The sequence below is a fragment of the Aythya marila genome (assembly GCF_965140915.1).
Source record: "Aythya marila genome assembly, chromosome: 5".
NCBI classification, from domain to species: Eukaryota; Metazoa; Chordata; class Aves; order Anseriformes; family Anatidae; genus Aythya; species Aythya marila.
This window is the reverse complement of record NC_139046.1, coordinates 25,428,725-25,448,380: the sequence shown is the minus strand read 5'-3', so window position 1 is coordinate 25,448,380 and position 19,656 is coordinate 25,428,725. Positions and strand designations below refer to the sequence as shown.

The 19,656-nt window shown below is 57.7% G+C and overlaps 1 protein-coding gene across 6 annotated transcripts; it reads left to right on the top strand.

Moving 5' to 3' along the window:
- Positions 1-3,520: 3,520 nt before the first annotated feature.
- Positions 3,521-18,127, top strand: SYNDIG1L (synapse differentiation inducing 1 like). Of its 6 annotated transcripts, none has more exons than XM_082761815.1 (5): positions 3,521-4,119; positions 4,900-4,917; positions 12,422-12,975; positions 14,042-14,179; positions 15,579-18,127. In XM_082761815.1, the coding sequence occupies exons 3-5, from the start codon at positions 12,445-12,447 to the stop codon at positions 15,735-15,737; spliced, it is 828 nt and encodes a 275-aa protein (XP_082617941.1). In that variant the 5' UTR covers positions 3,521-4,119; positions 4,900-4,917; positions 12,422-12,444; the 3' UTR covers positions 15,738-18,127. The 6 variants fall into 6 exon arrangements, with proteins under 6 accessions (XP_082617941.1, XP_082617943.1, XP_082617940.1 ...); XM_082761817.1 differs by having other exon boundaries at positions 4,900-5,183; positions 12,521-12,975; XM_082761814.1 differs by having other exon boundaries at positions 4,900-5,183.
- The last annotated feature ends 1,529 nt before the right edge of the window (positions 18,128-19,656 follow it).

Here is a 19,656-nt window from a genome sequence, read left to right as displayed (position 1 = left end):
AGGAGCACCGCTCCCGCACCGCAGCAGGATGAGCCCCGATTTCCCGAGACCCCTCAAGGTGCTGGTGGGGACCGGGGGGTGTGAAGGGACATCCCTGCGGGCTCCTCTGTGCTCCAGTGCTTTTGGTTTGGCAGCAGCCGATGTTTCTTCTTACCAGGAGGGAGGAAAATGACGCTAATCCCAAAAGGAAGATATTCAAATATATTGCAGATGCAGGCTTTTACTCAGCTTTTTTTTTTTTTTTTTAAGTTTGAGGCATCCGCATTATCAGGTGCTAATGGTATTAGAGGCATGACAAAATCTGATGCTGGGTGCCACATTTCTTAAGGGACCTGTAGCTTGCGTCTGTCTTACTGCATCCTGCGAAATGGCCAGATCTCCCCGTGCATGCTGAGAAACTTCATTCTACACCCCAAGGTGCTTCGCTTCTACACAAAACTCTTCTTCTTCTTCTTTTTTTTTTTTTTTCTTTTTACTGTATTTTTCATCATAAATAATCTGAATTTGTCTTCTAATTGAAAAACTGAACTCGTCCATAACAGCTGAGTCACTATCAACACAGTACTGTAATATTTTTATTATTTTCTGTATCCCCTTATGAAAGCAATCTGACAGCGCGTTTGTTTTTTTTTTCCTCACCACTGTACATTAACCAGATGGTTTTCACTCTATTGTCCACAGATCCACCCACATCTTTCTTCCCTTACTGCTTCCAGTTAATTTAGAAATCACTAGCGATTATGAAAAGCCGAGGTTGTTCCTTCCAATATGCTTCACCCTCTACTTGTCCACACTTAATTTCTTCTCCCATCACGCTGCCCAATTAATTAGGTTTGGCTGATCCCTCCAAAGCTCCTCTCTCGGTTCTAGCTTTCACTAATCTGATCATTTTTAATAGCTGCAAATAGAAGCTAATCTGTTCAGTGCTCCCCCAGTCCCCGCGGACGCATGTGCAGAGCCCCGCCGCTTGCCTTGCTCCCTCAGACCGCGGGCCCTGCCTGACGCCTCCTGGTTGAGCAGGGCTTGCTTTTCACCTCCTCTTCGCTCTCTCCTTCTGCTTTTCTGCAGCTGAGTCCTCACCTTGGCGCAGCCCTCCCAATGATTTGGGGTTTTAGTGGTTTCGGTCCCTGTCTGGCAGTAAATCTTCCGTCTCGCCTTGCCACTCGTGACTGGTTGGCAGGAGTTCAGGCTCTCCGCATAAAGTGATCTGGTTTTTGGCCGTCAATAAAGTAGTGTTACCAAATCTGTCGTGGCGTATTTATCTGTTGCTATGTCTGTATCTAGATGAAGCCTGCGAAGCTCAGGACATATTGGCAGTGAGTTTTGAATGTTTGATAGAACATAATCAAAAACAAAAACCCACCTTCCTGTGCAAGGCAGCTCTGAAACACAAGCACAGCCTTTTACTCGCGTATTCTATGTCTACGGCAATGTTTTCTTAATTATTTTTTGAAGAGAGGCATCATTTAGCTGGTATAACAAGCCCAATGTGATAACACGTCGGCTAATATTTAATGTAATGAGATCTCATTTCCTTCTGCTGGATGGGTTCTTGCCAGAGGTCTCCCTTGCTGCCTGCAGCTGAGAGAGGGGGGCCATTTGTACATCCATTTTTCTTTCATTCACCCCAGTGGATGCATAAATCTAGCTACAACTTTCAGCCGAGCAGGAGACTCCGGGTGTGATTGTCGCCTCTGCCTTGAATTCTGGCCCTTTTATCTCTCCGGGGTAGGGAGGTTTCCCTTGGGTGGTTTTTTCCTCGCTGCCCTGGAGGCGGCTCATTCCTGAAGGATTCCTCTGGGTCACACATTCCTTTCAGCCAAGAAGGCACAAGGAGAGCTCGTGTCGCATCCCAGGGATGCTGCCCAGCTCTGACACGGACCGGGTGGCTGCTGTTAAAACAACGACCCCAAAACCCCACTGCCTAAGCTGTTTTTCACCATACCTTCCTAAGCACAAGCAAGTCCTCTGATACAAGCGCATGCATGCATTTCTCCCGGAGCCGCCTGAGGTCGGCGAGGCTTTGATTGGGGATGCTAATGTCACCTTATCGTCACTAAAGCAGGAGAAGCAGAGCTGCAGCTCCGCCGCTAAGTGCTGCCTGTAAAGTTGGAGAGGGCTAATCCCCCGCCCAGCCAGCTAATCGCTGCGCCTGCATTTTAATCCAGCGATTGTGCGCGGCCCGTGTGAAGGACGGAGCTGCCGAAAGCTGCTTGCGGGGGCAGAGCTGCCTGCACACCGGCGGTGACAGCACTGCCACCCATCAGCCATCCTCCCTGCTCTCCTGCTCATCCTCCTGCTGGGCATCTCGGCACCTCGGCATCGCGTGGAGCCACGGCAGCTCCCAGGGCCTTGGCAAGCCGTGGATCAAGACACTTCATCCAGCTACCGAGTTTTTCTCTCAGGCTCCCCCACAGCATGGAGAGACAGGGTTTCAAGCTCACGACTCGCTTCCCACCACCCCGAGCCCCTCAGGCCTCGCCGAAGGGCTGTCCATGCGTGATGAGGCTTTTTCTTCCTGGCCTTCTTTGTCAGCCTTTAATTAGCAGGTGCTGGTTGACCGTGGCTGCGTGGGGGCCAATAACCAAGGCACACCGCAGGGCTGCCTGCGGCAGGCTGGGCTCCAGCGGGGCGCATGCCCGCTGGTACCAGCAGCTCCCGGAGGCACAAGGGGGACCCTGGCTGGGGCTGTCACCCTGGGAAGGTCGCTGCCACCAAACTGTCCCAGCAAACACCAAGTCCCACTGTCTAACTGGCAGTGGCAGACCTCTGATGACGGAGATGCCATAGGGCTGCTTTTTAGCAGCCCACCCCAACCTCTTTGTGGCATCCTGAGCCCTTTCCCATTTGTCCCACTCCCTAGGAACACCTGGATGGACTATGTCCTTCTCGGGGTTTGCAGGCTGTGCAGAAGACCCCCCTGAAGCTATGCCAGCTGGGTCTGGCCAACAGGAGCACTTTTCCCTGGGGATCCCTGTATTAATAATAGCAACTCCGTGCTCCCGCTCTCACCCTGGAAGACAGTCCCCTGGCTGCAGCCACCAGCCTGTGGCTGGCGTTCTGGGCTCGCATCCTTCCCGGAGCTGCTTGGGGATGCAGACAGTGGGACTTGGTTTGCCCCCAGGGAGCTGAAAGCTGCCTGGCGTGGGGCTGTGCCACTTGTTGCTGGTTCTCACTGTGAGGACACAAAGCCCAGGTGCTGTGCTTAGCCTGCACCACCCAGCCAGTCCCTTTGGTTTTGGAAAAGGCTCTCTGCAGCTCCTGGACCCCTCTGGGGGGAGTCCAGGTGCCCCAGCCAGGCCACCCTTCAGCCTCTCACACTTCTGCTGGCAGCCGTCACGCTGCTGGGTGCCCCTGAGCCGGGGAGGAGCCGGGATTTGGGGAGTTTGGGAGCAAGCAGGGAGACGGCAGGGGGGCTCGGGGAGCTGCCGGCGCGGCGGGGAGCAGCAGAGCTCCCGGGGCACCGCGGGGATGGAGGGGGGCTGCGGGAGGGACGGGCTGCCAGGGCCCGGGTGCCAACTCGCGCTGCGCTGATGCGAATCCGGATTAACTCCGCCAAGCGGGGCGACCCCCGGGCGGGCGGGCGGCAGCTCCCCGCGGGGCAGGGCAGGAAAACCCCGGGCTGAGCCGCAGCAGCAGAGCCCCCCCCGGAGCTCTACCTGCCCGCCGCGCCTCTCCGCCTTGCCGGGGGCTCCCCCCGGGCGCTGGGGTTGGAGGGGGGGGGGGAGCGGCGAGCGCTGCGCCCTGGCGAAGGCAGCGAGCAGGAGGCAGCGGAGCCACTTCCAGCCTCGCCGTCTGAACGGGCGGCAGGGGACGGAGCCGCGCCGGGAGGAGGCTCCTGGCACAGGGAACCGGCAACCGGGGGACGGAACCGGCCGCGCTCCGCCGCCGGGCGCACCGGGGCGCGGAGCCGCCGCCGCCACCGGAGGGCTCCGCCGCCTCCCGGCCGGCTCCGTGCCCGCCTCGGCGCCCCCCGGCCGTGCCCGAGGGCCCTGCCCGGGGCCCCCCCGAGCCGCTCCCCGCAGCCCTCGCCCCGCCGCAGCGCGGCGCCCCCCCGCCGCGGCCATGCCCGCCGCCGCCCCGCCGCCGCCGCTCCAACTTCGCGGCTGAGCCCCGCAGGTAAGGGAGCGGGCTCCGAGCCGGGGGAGCTGTCGGTGCTTGGGGGGGGGAGGATGGGGATGGAGAGGGGACGGGGGGTCCCGGAGGGAATAGATGAGAAATAGATGGTGGGGGGGGGGTGTCGGGCCGAGCCGGGGGGCTGCGAGGTGGAGAAAGCGGGCAGCGGGCAGCCGGGGAGGGAGCGCCTGCTGAGGGGGCCGGGGGGCGGGTGGGGGGGGCGAAATGGAAGGATTTCGGGAAAAGTTTTGCAGGCCAGCTATGGCACGGGAGCTGCAATGGCACCTTGCGCTGCTGCGGGCACGGGAGGCAGCCTGCGGGGCTCCCGGCCAGGCGGCTCGGCCGCCCGCCGGGCTTGGGGGCTGCCTGCCCTCCTGCACAGCCGAGGGAGCCCCCCGAGACCCTCCCCCGGCTCCCCCCGGGCACCCCCGGGCAGCGGCAGGGGAAGGGACGGGGCTCGCTCCTGCAGCCGTGGGCAGCGGGGAGCCGTGGCCGCACCGTGCCCCGCCGGAGCTGCACCTCCTCCCGGTGTCCCTGTGCCTGCCCGTGCCCGGGGGAAGAGCCGAGAGCCCAGGAGTTGGGAAGGGAAGAGCTTTCAGTGCCTGAGCAGCGCCTGTTTATGATTCCTTCTCCAAAGCTGCTGCGGGTTTCGCGAAACCTAGGCTCTTCGCCACCAAGCCACTTTGCCGGGTTGCTTGCTTTTTGCCTCTGAAAAACAAATCGCCTTTCCGCCAGCTCAGGATCTGTCACCGGTAGAAACCTTTTTTTTTTTTTTTCCCCCAGGAGGACCCCGAGTGGAAGGTAGCACTACGTAAATGACAGGGCTAACCAGAGGAGCGGGGTCTGAGGCTGCCTGCAACAACACATGGCAAAAAAAGCCCCGGTCCCCTGGGGATAATAGCTGGTTACTTTGTAGGCTGTCAGGAGAAGGAATTACCCAATCAAAGATGTAGTGGCTGCATTTCTCCGGCAAAAGTTTCTCGTTTCATGAAAATGGCTGGCAGACCGAAAGCTTCGGGGAGCTGAATCGGCTTCACTTCAACTCCCTGAACCACCATCAGAGGCAGGTAATAAACACGATTATTAAAGAATGAGTAATTTGCTGCAGCTCCGGCGCGGTGAATTTGTACAGCAAATCCCGGCTTTTGCCTGGTACCAAACCCCTCCCTGCCCTCTGAGGTGGAGGAGGACGAGGTGAAGCCCACAGCTCTGCCCATCCTGCCCCCAACCCCGTTGGCATCAGACCCTCTGGACACTGAAGCACCGTGCCCCTTCCCCAGGTCTCTCACCTCTCCTTGACCACTGCCCTCTCTCCCGTTTAACAGCCATACCCGGAGTTGTTTTCTAGCTCTCTTGCAGGCATTTTCTCTGAATCAGGCTGATTTTTTGCTCTTTTTTGCCTGTTTTCTAAATCTGGGCCTGATTCTGGCAGGCAGTGCTCGTGGTACAAGTTCGAGGGGGTTATTTTAGGCCAGATCTTGAGCCAGCTTTTCTCTATCTGTAGAATTAGTGATGGGCAAATGATTGACTTTTCCGGCTGAAGAGCCAAGCCACAGCATTGAGACAGGGGAAAAAAAAAAGTCCATTATAGATTTCCTCCAAATAGTCTTACTGCTGCTGCTTCTTAGTGAAGCGCAAAAGGCAGCAAAGCAGTCTGAATGCCTTGGTCAGCCTGGAGGGGAAAGCTGCGCTCGTCTCCAGCGTTTTTCAGGTGCCTTGCTTCCAACAGCTTCCCTTTGGAGCGAAACGTTTCATCTCTCTCTTGAAAAACAAAAGCAAGCACAGGGTTTGTCCCCAGGCGCTGTTTCTGGAGAACCAAATGATTGCGTGACAATTTCCACCCAGCCCCGTGGGGCCAGGTCGAGCCTCCCCAGTTGTGGTGGAGCTCCGGGGCTGGGCTCTCCCCGAATGCCCCACAGACCCCACAGACCCTAAGATACCATACAGGGTGAGATGGACGGGGCTGTGGCTTGTCCCCATGTAGCAGGGACATGCCAGGAGCATGCTGACAGCAGCTTTAGGGGTGCAGCCTGAGCACAGTGCCAGGAAGGGCTGGTCTAAATCCAGCCTGGGGAAGAGCAATGAGCCAGAAAGAGAGGGAAAGCATGGATACAGCAAAGGCAAGGGCAAGCTCAGGGGACCGCTCAGCAAGCCGTGGTCAGGACTTGACAGAGACATTAAAAAGAGCACATGACATCGGTTTTCATCAGCTCTTTCCAGCCCCATGGCAGGTAACCTAGCAGTCATGTCCTGCGTGTCTTTGCCCTTGCAGATGCTCCTGGCTGCCCCAGGGGGCTGCAGGGCCAGCAAGAGCTGCACCTGGGTGACAGCCTAACCTTTGAGGTTTGTTTGGAGCAGGAACGGAGGGATCTCTTCCTCTGCTGGAGACCAGCTGGCTGCACCCACGATAAGCACAGGCCGTGTTTGGAAACTTAGGGGTTGGAAAAACAAGCTAGAGATGTGCCGTGCCCAGAGTGTAAGTTCATTTTTTAAAGGGAGAGCAGCTCATTGGCAAATGAATTCAACATCTGAAGTGTGCAGGGGCACAGGGACGCCCCAGGAGAACAGGACCACAGCAAGCACGGTGGAAATAGCCCTGAGCTGAATGAAGGCAGATAAAATAAACAGGACGGTGGGGAAAGGAGGTGATGGCATGCGCCAGCGTTCAGGGTGGTTATGAATCATTTGTACGTATATGTTTTAAACAGAGACAAATGAGAAGCCCCTAACAACTCCTTTACATTGCCAGCCTTGGCTGACAGAGCTGGGACTCGGAGGGAGATCCGGGATGAAGCTGGGGTTCAGGTCTCTCTCCTGGAGGAAAGCAGGATGATGTTTGCCAGGTCACTCCTGCTCTGGGTGGCAGGCTGTGGCCAGGGGAGCACCTCAGGGTGCCATGGCCTGGGGGACGTGAAGGAAAAGAGCCTTGAAGTGGAGATGGTGGGACTGGAGCACAGGGTGACATGGAAGAAGCCATGAGAGGAGCTTGGAGCCACCTGGGATACCCACCATGTTCAGTTCAGCGCTAGGTATAAATAGTGATGAGGAAAATGTGATGGGAAACCGAAGACTGTAACCACTAGCGTAGGAAAACCAGCCATGAGTAAAATTACAATCCACAGGCATGAGCTTCTGTGTGCCCCCCAGCAGCAGCAAGAACACCCTGGCCATCGGAGAGCCTTGGGGGAGCTCCGAGAGCTGCTCCTGGCAGCGTGGGCTTGGTGTCCATGCGGGCACCCCATGCAGGGAGCCTGGTCTCGGCAAGGAACGGGTCTGCCTCCAGGCTGCGAGCTTCTGCAAGGCACAAGGCCCTGTAATTTTGGTTCTCAGCAGCCCTACACACACGGGTGTTTCCAGGCAGGCTGTTGCACTGAGGGCTGGGAGCCAGTACCCATCTCTCCAGGCAGCTTCGCATGCAGCAGCCACAATATTTCCTGAGGGTGGTCCTAAGCTGGGCAAGGGGAGCTTGCAGCCTGCCCCCAGCCTGGGCTGCTGTTCCTCCATGCCGGTGATTTGGGTGTTGCAGCAGGATGGGAATTTGCTTTCCCCTGGAAATTCTGGGCTGGAATTGTGTGGCCGAGCTCTCCTGGCGGGCTGGTGCCTCCAAGGGCTGGCGATGCTGAGCGACAGCCCCGGCAGCCTCCCCGCGCTGGAGTCATCGTGCTGACCCGTGCTTTCCCCCAGCAATCCCTCTTGGCCATCAAACCAACGTGTGGCAAGGCACAGAGGCCTCCGGTGGGAGCTATCAATCGGTCTTGATGGGCACCGAGTGCTCCTGCTGCTCACCAGGGCTGGCTGCTGAGCGCTCTGCGGGGCCGCAGGTTGGGTGGGCGCAAGTGCACAAGTCCCCAGGGCTGAGCTGATGGTCCCAGCGCGGCTGTCGGCACCTCCAGGGCTCACCCAGCCCCGATCCTGTCCTGGCCACGTCCCCAGCCCAACGCTGCCGGCCAGGTCACCCCTTGGGCAGCCTCCCCACAGCCTGCAGCGCCAGGGCAGCCCCTGCATCGCACCCCGCACCCCGAGCCAGGCTGCGGGAACTCCTGCCAGCAGCTTTGTTTACTTGTTGGTGTCTCTCCAGCTGAAAAAAAGGACACGGAGAGACTCCGGACGTGCTAATTTTACACCTAGCCGCCCACACAGCCGCGTGTCTCACCACCACCCCTCTCCTCCAGCCCTCCTCCATCCCCACCGCCCTCCAGCTCAGTCAGCCCCCTCCTCACAGCCGGGGCACGCACTTGGGGACCCCCCCGGTGCCTTTCCACGCCGTGCCTTCCCCCGGCCTCCGCGCTGCGTGGAGCACCTGGGACATCTAGCGGCCACCTCTCCAAACGCCGGGCCCGAGGGGACGCGGTGGCAGCGGCCCCCCGGGGGCAGGACAGCCGGGGCGGGGGGCAGCCCCCCTCTCCTAGCTCGGAGCTCACGGCCGGAGTTGATTTCCAGAGGTTTAGGGGCTGGGGTCGCTGCTGCCGAAGCGCCCCGGGGGCTGGATGTGCTGTTGCTCCCCGTTAGGAGCGGCGCAGGAGCTCTGAGCGCAGCGGGGTGGAAGCGCTGCTGCAGAGAAACGTTTTAACCAGGGAGAGCAAAGGCTCGGCTTCCACCTGGAAATTGCCCAATTTGACTCGCCAGCCTCGAGAAGCAGCCCACCGCGTCCCAGTTCTCGCAGCAATTTAGTCTCTGCTGGAGCCGGGAGCCCGCTGCCGAGGCCCTGGCTCTGTACCCGTTAGGAGATCAGACGAGTGAGAGATCAGCTCACCCCTTCCAGCTCCATCAAACCGGCTGCATTGAAGTTGTGAATCTGCTGCTTCCCATCACGAGCACGCTCAGCTGTCCTCCCTCTAACCCGTGCCTCTTGGCTCCGTGTCAATCCTCTCCCACCGCTGCCCCCACCGTGCCCCTTTGCTCCTCTGGGTGCCCCGGCTGCCACCACGTGTCCTCATTCCTCATTCCTCCTCCGCCAGCCGGAGCACGGCTGCTTTCTGCAGCGATGCCTGCTGGCCTGATAAAAGGGTTTTTCTTCTCCCCTCGAGCTGCACCTGACCCCAAGGCTCACAGCTGGGATGGGAAGGGTGCTGGCCACGTCTCCTCCATGTTCCTGCTCCATCAGGAGTGGGACCGTTGCTGTCCTGGGGCCACAGCAGCTGTACCTCTCCACGATGCTGCTTCCCAGCAGTTTTTGCTGTCCCCTGCCCCCAGACCCATCAGGGACACGGCAGCACAGCGGGCATCACTCCCCGAGCACGCCAGCCTGCGGGGTGCTGGTCCCAAGGGACAGCCTCTGGCCAGGCAGAGCTGACCTTCTCGTTCGGGAGCCAGGGGACGTGCAAAGAAATCCCAACCTCCTAATGAGCCCGGGAAGCCAGGCAGAGTGTTTGCTTGACAGGGCAATTAGACGATGATTGATTCCTGGAACAGCTACTTAATTCACCATTAACTGGGCTTATCGTGGCCAGCATCTGCGCTGAGGGTCCCAGCGAGGGCTGCGCCGCCAACCTGCACCAGCCACGGGGCCGGGGTGCGGGGCTGGGCTGCACGATGAGCAGAGCTGGGGTTGGCACCTTGCTTTGTCAGGCCTTATTTTGGCTCCTTCCATCCAGCATTGGGCTGGAGAACGCTGCAGCTGCCCTGGGGGAGCCTGGGGGAGCCCAGTCTCATGGTTTGTGGTGCCAGGGGGATGAAGCAGTTTTCAGGGAGCCAGCATTTGCTCCTGTCCTCTGCAGGGCACAGCCTGCCCGCAGTGATGGCTGAGGCACGGGGCTCTGCCCCCCAGGGGTGTCCTGGCCGGACACGAGGCCAGAGGATGTCTGCTGCTCACCACGTTGGGCTTTTACAGCTTCCGTGCTTTCATCTGCCTGCTCCGTTCCTCTTCCCCCAAGCCTGGTTATTACCAGGCTTACTTTATTCAGTCCCAGTGTGGCCGAATTCTCCGTGGGATCCAGATAAAATGAATAGGGTTTGGGGAAGACCGCAGGGCTGCATTGGTTCTTCCCAGCCCTGCACTCTTCCCTCCAGTATTATCTCTGGTATTTTTATGGCCCAGTGCATGGTACAATCCTGCCCTGCAGACGTGTGTGGTCAGCCCAATGCCAGGACTGGGTGCTACAGCTGCACTTCGTGGTCCCGTTGCATCTGTAGGAGAATGGCAGTGAGATCTTCATTCCTCATTTCCTCCTGGTCCCAGCAGCCCTGTTATCACCTCGTGCTTCTCCCAGAGAGAGGAGTTGCTCTTCTGGGCTCCCCATGTGGCCACAAGGACCCCTCCTGCAGCCCCTGCTGGAGGTGGCAGCCCCACTCCATCCAGGTCGTGCGCTTCAGAGCACACATCCTGAGCACCCCCTGCCTTCTCCCACGCCACTTTTGGGGTTCCTAATGCCTCTTGGCCCTTCTTTCCTCAGCCCATGTGCTGAGTGCCAGCCAGCTGTGAGCCAGCAGCTTTGCCACACACCTCTCTCCCTCCTCAAAATCGGTGCCGACGACCTGGTGCATGACAGGCAGCAGCCTCCACGCCTGCAGCATCCTCTTGCCGGCAGCCTGCCCACAGCCCGGCTGCGGCTGCTTCCCAGCACATTTGGGCTCGGATCCCAGCAGGCTGCCATCCCTCCCCATCGTGGTTCAGAGCCAGAAACACTTCTGGAGAGGAGGTGTTGGTGCCTCACCACAACCACCAGCTTTCTCTTGCTGGACCTTGGTGTCCTGCTGCATGGTGTCCCTGCTCCCAGTTGGGCTCCTACATTCGAGGGATGCTCAGGGTCTGGTCAGCCCTTATTGTTTCATTAAAAAAGAAACATATTTCATCGGAAATCTAATCTGCATGTTGAGGGAAGCAAAGAAGATGTTCGTGCTTTCCTCACCTGGAAGCAGGGAGGAGGCTTTGTGCTCCAAGCACATTTATCTGGCTCTGTGCAGGAAATAAAATGCTCTGTGGTACCAATAGGCATCGCCTTTAAATATTGGGAAAATACTTCGCAGCCATCTGCCACAGGAGCCACTGAGTGCTTTATTAGCAAGGTGGGAGGGTGAGGAGAGCAGACAATGATTTGGGGGAGGGAGGTGTGGAGGGCACTCGCCAAAATGCGCAGTGCTTTAGCGATGCAGGAGTGCTTTTGAATGGCTTCATTTTCCTGAACAGCTTTCCAAAATGCGACAACCGCTGCCAAAACAAAACCCATCAACGAGGACATTTACAACAGGCTACAGCACTCAAACCCGTGCACTGTGGCAGAATTCGTCCGAGGGGAACAGGACCGCTTGGGAGGCAATTGGGCTGTTCACTCCCCGGAGCGTTCGGCTCCAACTCCTTCATTTCTGTTTTCCTCCCGAGGGTTGGTTTGAAGCCAAGGTGATGCACCTCCCGTCAGAAAGGCTGGTGCGCCACTGGGAGCCCTGTAGCAGGTGGCAGCGTGCCTCTGCCACGCAGCATCCTGCAGAGGAAGCAGCTGCAGAGGTCTCTGGGGAGGAGAAGCAACCTTTGGGCTTGCAAGGCGAGAGGGTGGCATGCTCCAGGAGCTGGGAACGTGCCGGAGAGCGGCTGTAAAACACAGCGCTCGGGTGCTGAGGAGCACAGAGCGATCGTTTCTCTCTCTCCTGGGGGATTTGGGTATCTCACTACGCAGTGTCTTTGTGCCAAGGTGGGTTGGAGAGCCAAAATAGCAAACACTCCTCGGAAGAAACTGGGTTGAAACATTTCATCTCAGAAATTTTCATGCCAAAAAGAAAAAAAAAAAAAAAGAGAAGAAGCAGGGTGGTGTTTCAGTGCTCTGAAATGGAGGAACGGAGCAGGGAGGGGAATTTTCCTGAGGCAGGAATTGGTGTTGACATCTGTAGCTGAGGGATCCTGGCTTTCCTTGACTGCTGCCTCCTTGTGTCCCAGCCCTAGCCCAGCTGTGAAACAGCCCCAAAAATCAGCCGGTGCCCGTGAAGGCCATTAGCTGAGCACGTAATGCCCACAGGGCTGTAATTCCCCATGCCAGCCTCCACTTTGGGAATTCAGGAGGGCCCCTCACGTGGATGTCAGCCTCTTAGCTACTTCAGTGCTGTTACGCCTTGCAGCAGCACAAATTAGGAGCCAGCACAAAAGATGCAGAAGGTCCTTTCCTGCCAGGCTGTGCGTGGCCATCTCAAGATGCATTATAGATACAGCAAATCCTCGTCTTAATCCAGCCTGAATCAGAGCTTCTTGTCGCACGGCTGCATCCTTATCTTGCTGGGGAGGAGATGCTCAGTTTGCCAAGATAGCATTCAAGCTGGGGAAAAGGGGGGGAGGGCCCTTGTTTTCCCCAGCCTCGCCAAATCCTTCTGTTCCCGCTAGCCTCGCCGTGACATCGGCTCCGCATGGGCGACAGGCGTTTGGGCTGCCGCGCCTCGCTGAAGTGCCAGCTCTTCCCTCCCACTCTCTCTGCTCCCGCAGGATCGCTCTCCCCTTCCACCGGCAGCATGGAGAGCGTGCGCGAGCTCCAGGACCCGCTCCTGGCCAAGGCCCACGGGCACCTCCGCGGCACCTACTCCTACCACCAGCATCACAGCCAGGACTACCCCAGCCACCGCTGCCAAGGGAAACTCTACTCCTACATCTTCCAGAACACGGGCAGTACCAGGACTCACCAGCTGCTGGACGCCAGCTCCCTGCAGCTGGCTGTCGAAGCCTTGTACGGCCCCAGCTTCATCCTGGTGAAGGATGAGACCGCTCTCAAGGCCAAGGACAGCAAGGCGGAGAGCTGCGAGACCACTTTCACGGAAAGCAAAGAGGCCCCGTCTGAAGGGCCCGACGGGCACGAGGCGCAAGGGTCACGCCTGGTAGAAAGCGACATCCGCATCCAAACGGTGTCCTACGAGGTGGAGGAGGAGGAGCTGCAGGAGTACGAGGTGAGCCCTGCGCGGTGGGACGGCACCAAACACCTCCTCTCCTACCTCTGGGCCAACTTCTCGGTTGTATATTTCCTCTTCTTTCCCTTTAGCTTCGCCCCCAGACCCCACCACCTCCTGTCTCACCCCTCACTCTCCGTGCACCAAGGATTTCTTCCTCCTCCTTATAATTTCCAGCCCCTTTCCCTCACAGCAGACCTCAGGAGGAGGCCACCAGCTTCTCAGGTCCCCGAGGCTGGCGGTGTGGGCTGCCCAGCCCATAGCACGGCTCTGCCACAGCCCCGTGCCTCTCCCACAGCCGTGTATCACTCAGAGGACAGGCTGCCGGGAAAGCCCTGGCCAAATGCAGGCGGGCTCATGGCAGCCGATCTGAGAAATGGGATTGCTAAGAGGACAGGACACATCGCCGCTCCGCTTCAGCCGCTTTCCCTCAATTTCTAAATTAGTTTAGCGGGGTATCGATCTGCCGGTCCCTAATGGGGATAAGGCACTTTGTTTAAGTTTGTTTGAGCTGACAAACAGCCAGTTCCACCAAAGCTCAGGATATTTCAGTGTGAGAATATCTCCCAGGGAAATCCCAGACCCCCAGCAAGCGAGCTCAGCGTTTGCTCTGGCAGGGAGCCGAGGAGCGGCTCCGCTCCTGAATGTGCTGAGCTACGGGTTTTCTCATCAAACCAGGCTGAGACGCTGAGATATTTCTGAAACTCACCCTTGAACCTGCAGGTAGGAAACCTGTGAGACTATGTGGTGGGGCCGGGGTGGAGCAGGAGGTGGGGGAAAGGGCTGAGAGGTAGCCTCGGGGCGCAGCGTGGCGAGGAGCCTGGTGGCACGAGGAGATGGGTGCCTGCAGCCCCTGCTCCCCTGCCCTGCCAGGGTGGGGAGAAAACTTCTGGGGGACTTGGGGTGCTGTCAGACACTTCCTCCATCCCTGCGTGCTGCTCTGGCAGGGCTCTGATTCATGCAGGTTCATTAGGAGTGGATGGCAGGGCGTGGGGCAGCTCATGGACGTGCTGCTGGAGCTTCCCACCAACCTTCCTACCAGCCCTGACTTCATCCCTTTTTGCAGAGCGACTCCTCCAGTGACAGCGAAAGCGAGGACCATTTCCTGATGCTTCCTCCCCGGGACCACCTGGGCTTGGCCCTGTTCTCCATGCTGTGCTGCTTCTGGCCCTTGGGGATTGCTGCCTTCTACTTCTCCCAAGGGGTAAGAGATGTCCCGGCCCCCTCTGCTTTCCTGCATGTGCTCAGCCCTGGTGCCAGGGTCCTGCAGGGACCTTTCTGCTCATCTCTGTGTTGTGCCCAGGCCCCCAAGGGTTGGGGCAGAGGGAGCTCTGGATGGCTCCACAACTGCCATGGGGCTGCAAACCCTCCAGCTCCTATGTGGGCTTTTGGGGGCAGGCTTTTCCTCTGGGCCTTCAGGTGCTGTTTAGCAAACCGGGGCTTCTGCAGCGCTTTGCCCAGGGCCTGCTCACAGTCACGTTACTGTCAGCCCAGAATAATTCGTGTCGAGCCAGGAGATTCGCTCCGTGTTTGCACGGATGCTGTTGTACCGAGAATAGAAGGGGGACAGGTGTTAAGAAGTTAAATCAAGAAGATAGAAACAGAAATGGAAAAGTATATAACAGGAGCACCTGGCACAGAGCCGGTGAGAGAAGGGGGAAGCTCCAACTGCCTGGGACCTGAGAAGTGGCTGATATCACATTTTTGTGTGAGGTACGGGGTAGCACAGTGCCTTTGCCATGTGATGATGTGCTTTGTACAGTTCACACTTGGCTCCCTGTGCTGTAATTACCCTTTGGGTTCACTGTCTTGGCAAGGAGCATCCCTTCAGGCTGTGTCTGTGTCTGTTTGAGCCCCAGTAGCAAGAGATATTAGGAATAGCTCTGGATGCACCCCGTGCACTCGGGGAAGCTGGAAGTCTCCAGCCCTGAGAGCTAACACCCACGTTTGCCTCCGTCACGGGCTCCATAAGCCCTTCTGTGTCAATAGGTTTCAACCGAAGACTCAAACCTGACAAAATCCATTAAATATCGTTAAATGGCTTCCCGTTCCTTCATTTTGGTGCTCTCCCAGCCTTCCTAGGATAAAGTGGCTGGGGCTGGGCAGCTGATTCATCTGTGCACTGAACACGCACAGAAGCCACAGCTCCAGGATAGTGACAATATTCTTCCCGAGATCTTTTTAAACACAGACTGATCAGCAAAAAATGCAGAGCATCGGCAGGCTTCCCGCTTAGCCCACTCAAAGCACCAAAATCTGTTTGCAGAGCGCGGCGATGTAACCGATCCACTTCCAAGATAAATTTAGGTATCAGAAAATGCAGCACTTAGCCTGGGGCCCTCCCCAGCTCCACACAGAGAGGACACCTGCAGAGGGGACATCAGGCCTGAGACTCCTCGCTGTGGATAGGAGATCTGGCCCTCTGGGTTTGCCTGTGTTTTTGGTGAGAGGGGCCATTCGGATGCCTGCACACCCCACACGTAGCTTGACTGGGGCACGTTCCAGCTCATCCCTGTGCACATCCATCCCCCTGTGCGCGCTGCATGAACCCATATCGCAGGGAGACGAGAAGGTACAGCTGTGTGTGCTTCTTCTTCCTCCAGACCAGCAAGGCTGTCTCCAAAGGAGATTTCCACCTGGCCAGCTCAGCCTCCCGCCGAGCTCTCTTCCTCGCGGCGCTCTCCATCACCATCGGCACAGGCGTGTACGTCGGGGTGGTGGTGGCACTCATCGCTTATCTCTCCAAAGGGGGCCACGTGTAGCTGCCGCCTGCACACCAGCGCCGTCCCCAGCCGCCAGCCCTCCTGGGATCGAGCTTTCCTGCAGGAAAAGGGCTACTCGCACGGCAGGACCCAGCCCTGGATGCCCTGTGCAGGCTCTTTCCCTTTTCAGACTAACAGCAGATCCTTGGAGATATTCAAAACCACCTGGATATGGTCCTGGGCAACCTGCTCTAGGTGGCACTGGTTGGGCAGGGGTTGGACCAGGTGGCCTTCCGAGGTCCCAGCCATCCTCAGCCATCCTGTGAGCCGGTGACACCCGTTCTGCCCGGTGCTGTGGGGTGACACCATCCCACAGCAGGGAACTGAGCAGCGGGCTGCCTGCAGGGACCAGGAGGAGCACCATGGAAGAAGTACAAGAGCGATGCCGCATCCTGCTGCCAGCTTGGTGCCCCCATCCCTGCTGCAGGGCCGTGGCATCCCTGCAGCCGCCGGGCAGTGACCACTCTTTCTTCTGGGCATCTGGGGGTGGTGTCAGGACGCCCACGATGGGGACAACGCTCTCATGTTGGTGCCATGGGTGGCACCTGGCCCTTCAGCTGCAGCGAAGGAGGAGGGCACAGCATGGACACAACCAAAAGGTCCTGGGGTGCTCTCTGCATCTCCCTCCGGACACATCCATGGTCACCAGCCCATCCCAGACAAAAACAAAGGAGAAATGCAAGCTGCAGACACTGCTCATCAAAGGTGTCTGGCAGAGCCAGCAAGGCTTTCCAGCATTCATAACGACTGCCACGCTAATTGCAAGTCGTGGCCCCAGGAAGGCTGGCATCCCTCGCTGCTTGGCCCTGGGAAGACTTGCAGGGGGAATTTCTGCCCAAGAAGTGACCGGGGGGGGAGGAACCAGGGGGAAAGATCTCAGCTCTCGGCACTAGGCTGGGGGCTTGAGCACCAAGGGGGTGGAGAGGAAGGGCTGGCACAGCTTGCAGAGCCTGGGGTGGGGTGCTGGGAACGAGGGCACAGGGTCCTGAGGGGGGAGTCTTGGAGGCAGCACGAGATGGGGGCATCTCCATCATCCAAAGGCAAGGAAAAACTGCCCATCCAGTTTGATATGAAGGCAATGACTGCCCCAAAGGGCTCCCCCTCCCCAGTATCCTCTTTGCCCCTCTCTGCCCATGGCTCTGCAAGAGGCGCAGCGTGCCCCTCCGGCTGCGTGTCATTCAAATGTACATTTCACCCTAAAGAAGCATGTTAATGTCTGCGATTTCTGTTGTACTCGAGCCATAAAGGAGAGAAGCACATCAGAGACCTGTTCAGAAGCAGTTCTGAGACTTCCCATTATCTTTTATAATGTGGAAGAGCTAATAAAGGAGCAGGCGAAAAGGATGCTGTTTGTAACAACGCGGAGCTGGAGCGGGAAGAGGTGAGCTCTGCAGGCTGCTGCGGGAGTGCTGAGCTGGCTGGGAGCTGGAGGTGTTTCTGCAGCTCCCTGCGGAGTTTATCATCCAGCTGGTGTCTGGGCAGCTCGGGGGGAGTCGTACTGCGATGTAGATCCCAGCCAGCAGCCCGCACTGGGAGCAGGGTGGTAATGGGGGCTTCTAGCCATGCGGGGATGGATGAGAATTAGGTAGAGGATGGAAGGTTTCTGATCAGGCTGCCTAGAGGAGAAGCTGAAAATAAAACAAGCTCAGAGAGGGGCAGGAAAATGTGAATATTAGGAGTGACTAGCCAGGTCTGGCTTCTGATGGTGGAGAGAAGTGATGGGGTGCCCAGGAGAGCTGAGGGGCATCCCTGCCCGAGGAGCTGGATGCATGCGATGGGCACGGGGACCAGCCTCCCCCTGCCCCCATGGTCCCACTTCTCATCCCCATGGGAGTGCCCCCAAGCCTTGCCATGGCTCGTTCCCCAAATCTGCTCATCCCTGCACGCCCCTTTGTCTCCTTTAATTGGAGGCACACGAGGCAGGACTGGGCTAATTCTGAAGGACCAACAGAATTAAAGAGAGTTTTCCACTAATAGCCTGGATCTCTGATGATCTTGTAAAAGGGGGGGGAAGAGGCTGAGCAAGCGCATCCCTAAGGGGGGCATTATGCAAATGGAGAAATTAGTTGGAAACAGCCTGAAGGGAAACATGTGGAAATTGAAATCCAAGGACCAGCGTGGAGAATGCTGCTGAATAACTTATCGCAGACTCGCAGCGTCTGCTGCAGCCGCCAGAGCAGAAGGGAAGGAAGCAAAAAGCCTGGAAGCCACGGCAGTCGGGGGACATGCGAGCTCCAGAAATGTGACTGAGCTGAGAAAATAAAAAAAAAAAAAAAAAAAGGAAAAAAAAAAAAAGAAAAAAGAAAAAAAGAAGCCCAGCCAGGGCTGTGGAGATGTGATTCCTCACCCTCTCCCTCCCATTCTCCCAGGTGGAAGGGACCCCCCCCAGAACCTGCAGCCCCACAGCAGAGCTTCAGGTGTCCTGGCCCCACAGCAGGTTCTCAGAAATTTTGGGCAAAGGGGGATGAATTCTGGTCTGGCAGCATTTCTAACCCAGAAAATAGGAGACTGGGATGGGCAACCAGAGGTGCCCACCCCAGGGCAGTGATGCATGGCAATGGGTCCCCGGGACTTGGGGTTCCCTGAGCTGGGGATGGGGGCTTGGTTAACTGGTGATGCCCTACAAGGATGTACACAGACACCTGCTCCCCGAGCCAGTGCTGTCAGGGCAAAACCACCTCCACTGCCCCACCAAGACTCCTCTGGGGCTGGTGAGAGAAGAGCCGCAGGGAATGACGACGAGCAGGGTTCGTCCTCCTCGTTTAATGGCACCACCAGTGCTTTCCCTCCACAACAATCTGGTGAGGAAATAGCTAATTAGCTGAGACAGGGCACATCATCTATTCCCGTAAAAAGAAGAAAAAAAAAAAAAAAAAAAAGAAAAGGCAAGCAAGAGCATGTATCGGTGCGTGCCTTGGGCAGCCTCTCCTCTCCTCTCCCCGCTGCTCCCCACAAACAGCCTGCAGCAGGGTGTGCAGGGAGGCACAGCCCATGGCCATGCCCCCCCTGCGGGGGCTGGGGGGAGGATTTTTGGGAGAGAAGCCAAGTAAGGGCCATCACTGCAGCACCAGGCAGGAAACCTGGGTGCTCATTACCTCTCCTCTCCCTCTGCCATCTCAGGCAGCCCCACATGCAAGAGAGCACCATGGGGTTGAGCTGTCTCACCCTGCACGCCCCCCTCCTCTGCGTCCCCCTGATCCCAAGGCATGGGGACGCTTGGGAATGGTTGGGGATCATCCTGCATCACCCCACAGCACCGGGATTTTTCCACCTCCTTCTGTCAGCAAAAAAACACCTGCATGCTTCAGCACCGGGCATCATTCCCGCCTCTCCCCAGCACCACCAGCACATCACTGCATCTCCTGAGCAAGGTCCTCTGGTCCCCAAGGTCCCCCAGTGAAGGAGGGCTGGGGACAGGGATGGGGAAGAAGCCAGGGAAGGAGACCTGACATGCAAAGAAATGTAATCTCTGCCAAAATGCCATCCCCAAAGTCATAAATCAAAGTCTGGGCACAGACAGAGAACTCTTGACAGCATTGGACAAGAAAGATGGATTTTTTTTCCTTCTCAGAGTGTGTTTATATTTGAGTGTTTTCTCCAAAGCTTGTGTGTTTTCCAGATGTTGATTATGCTAAATCAACAGGGCACATTAGCTCACTTGTTTTCTAGAAAAGGGCAGGGAATGCAGCATCTGGATGTCAGCCAAACAGCTGGCATGGCACCGTGTGGACAGCTGTCAGGCAGGGCTGGTCCAGGCCAGCTGAGATGGGTGTAAACGGGGTATTCATATTTTAGAAGAAGTTCTGTTGGGCTGGAGGGTAAAATCCTTGAAGATCAGGATGAGGATTGATCTTTTCCTGTATTCTCATTAGCAAGTCGGCAGAGGAAGGAAGGGTGCGTTGGTGACATTTGCTAATGA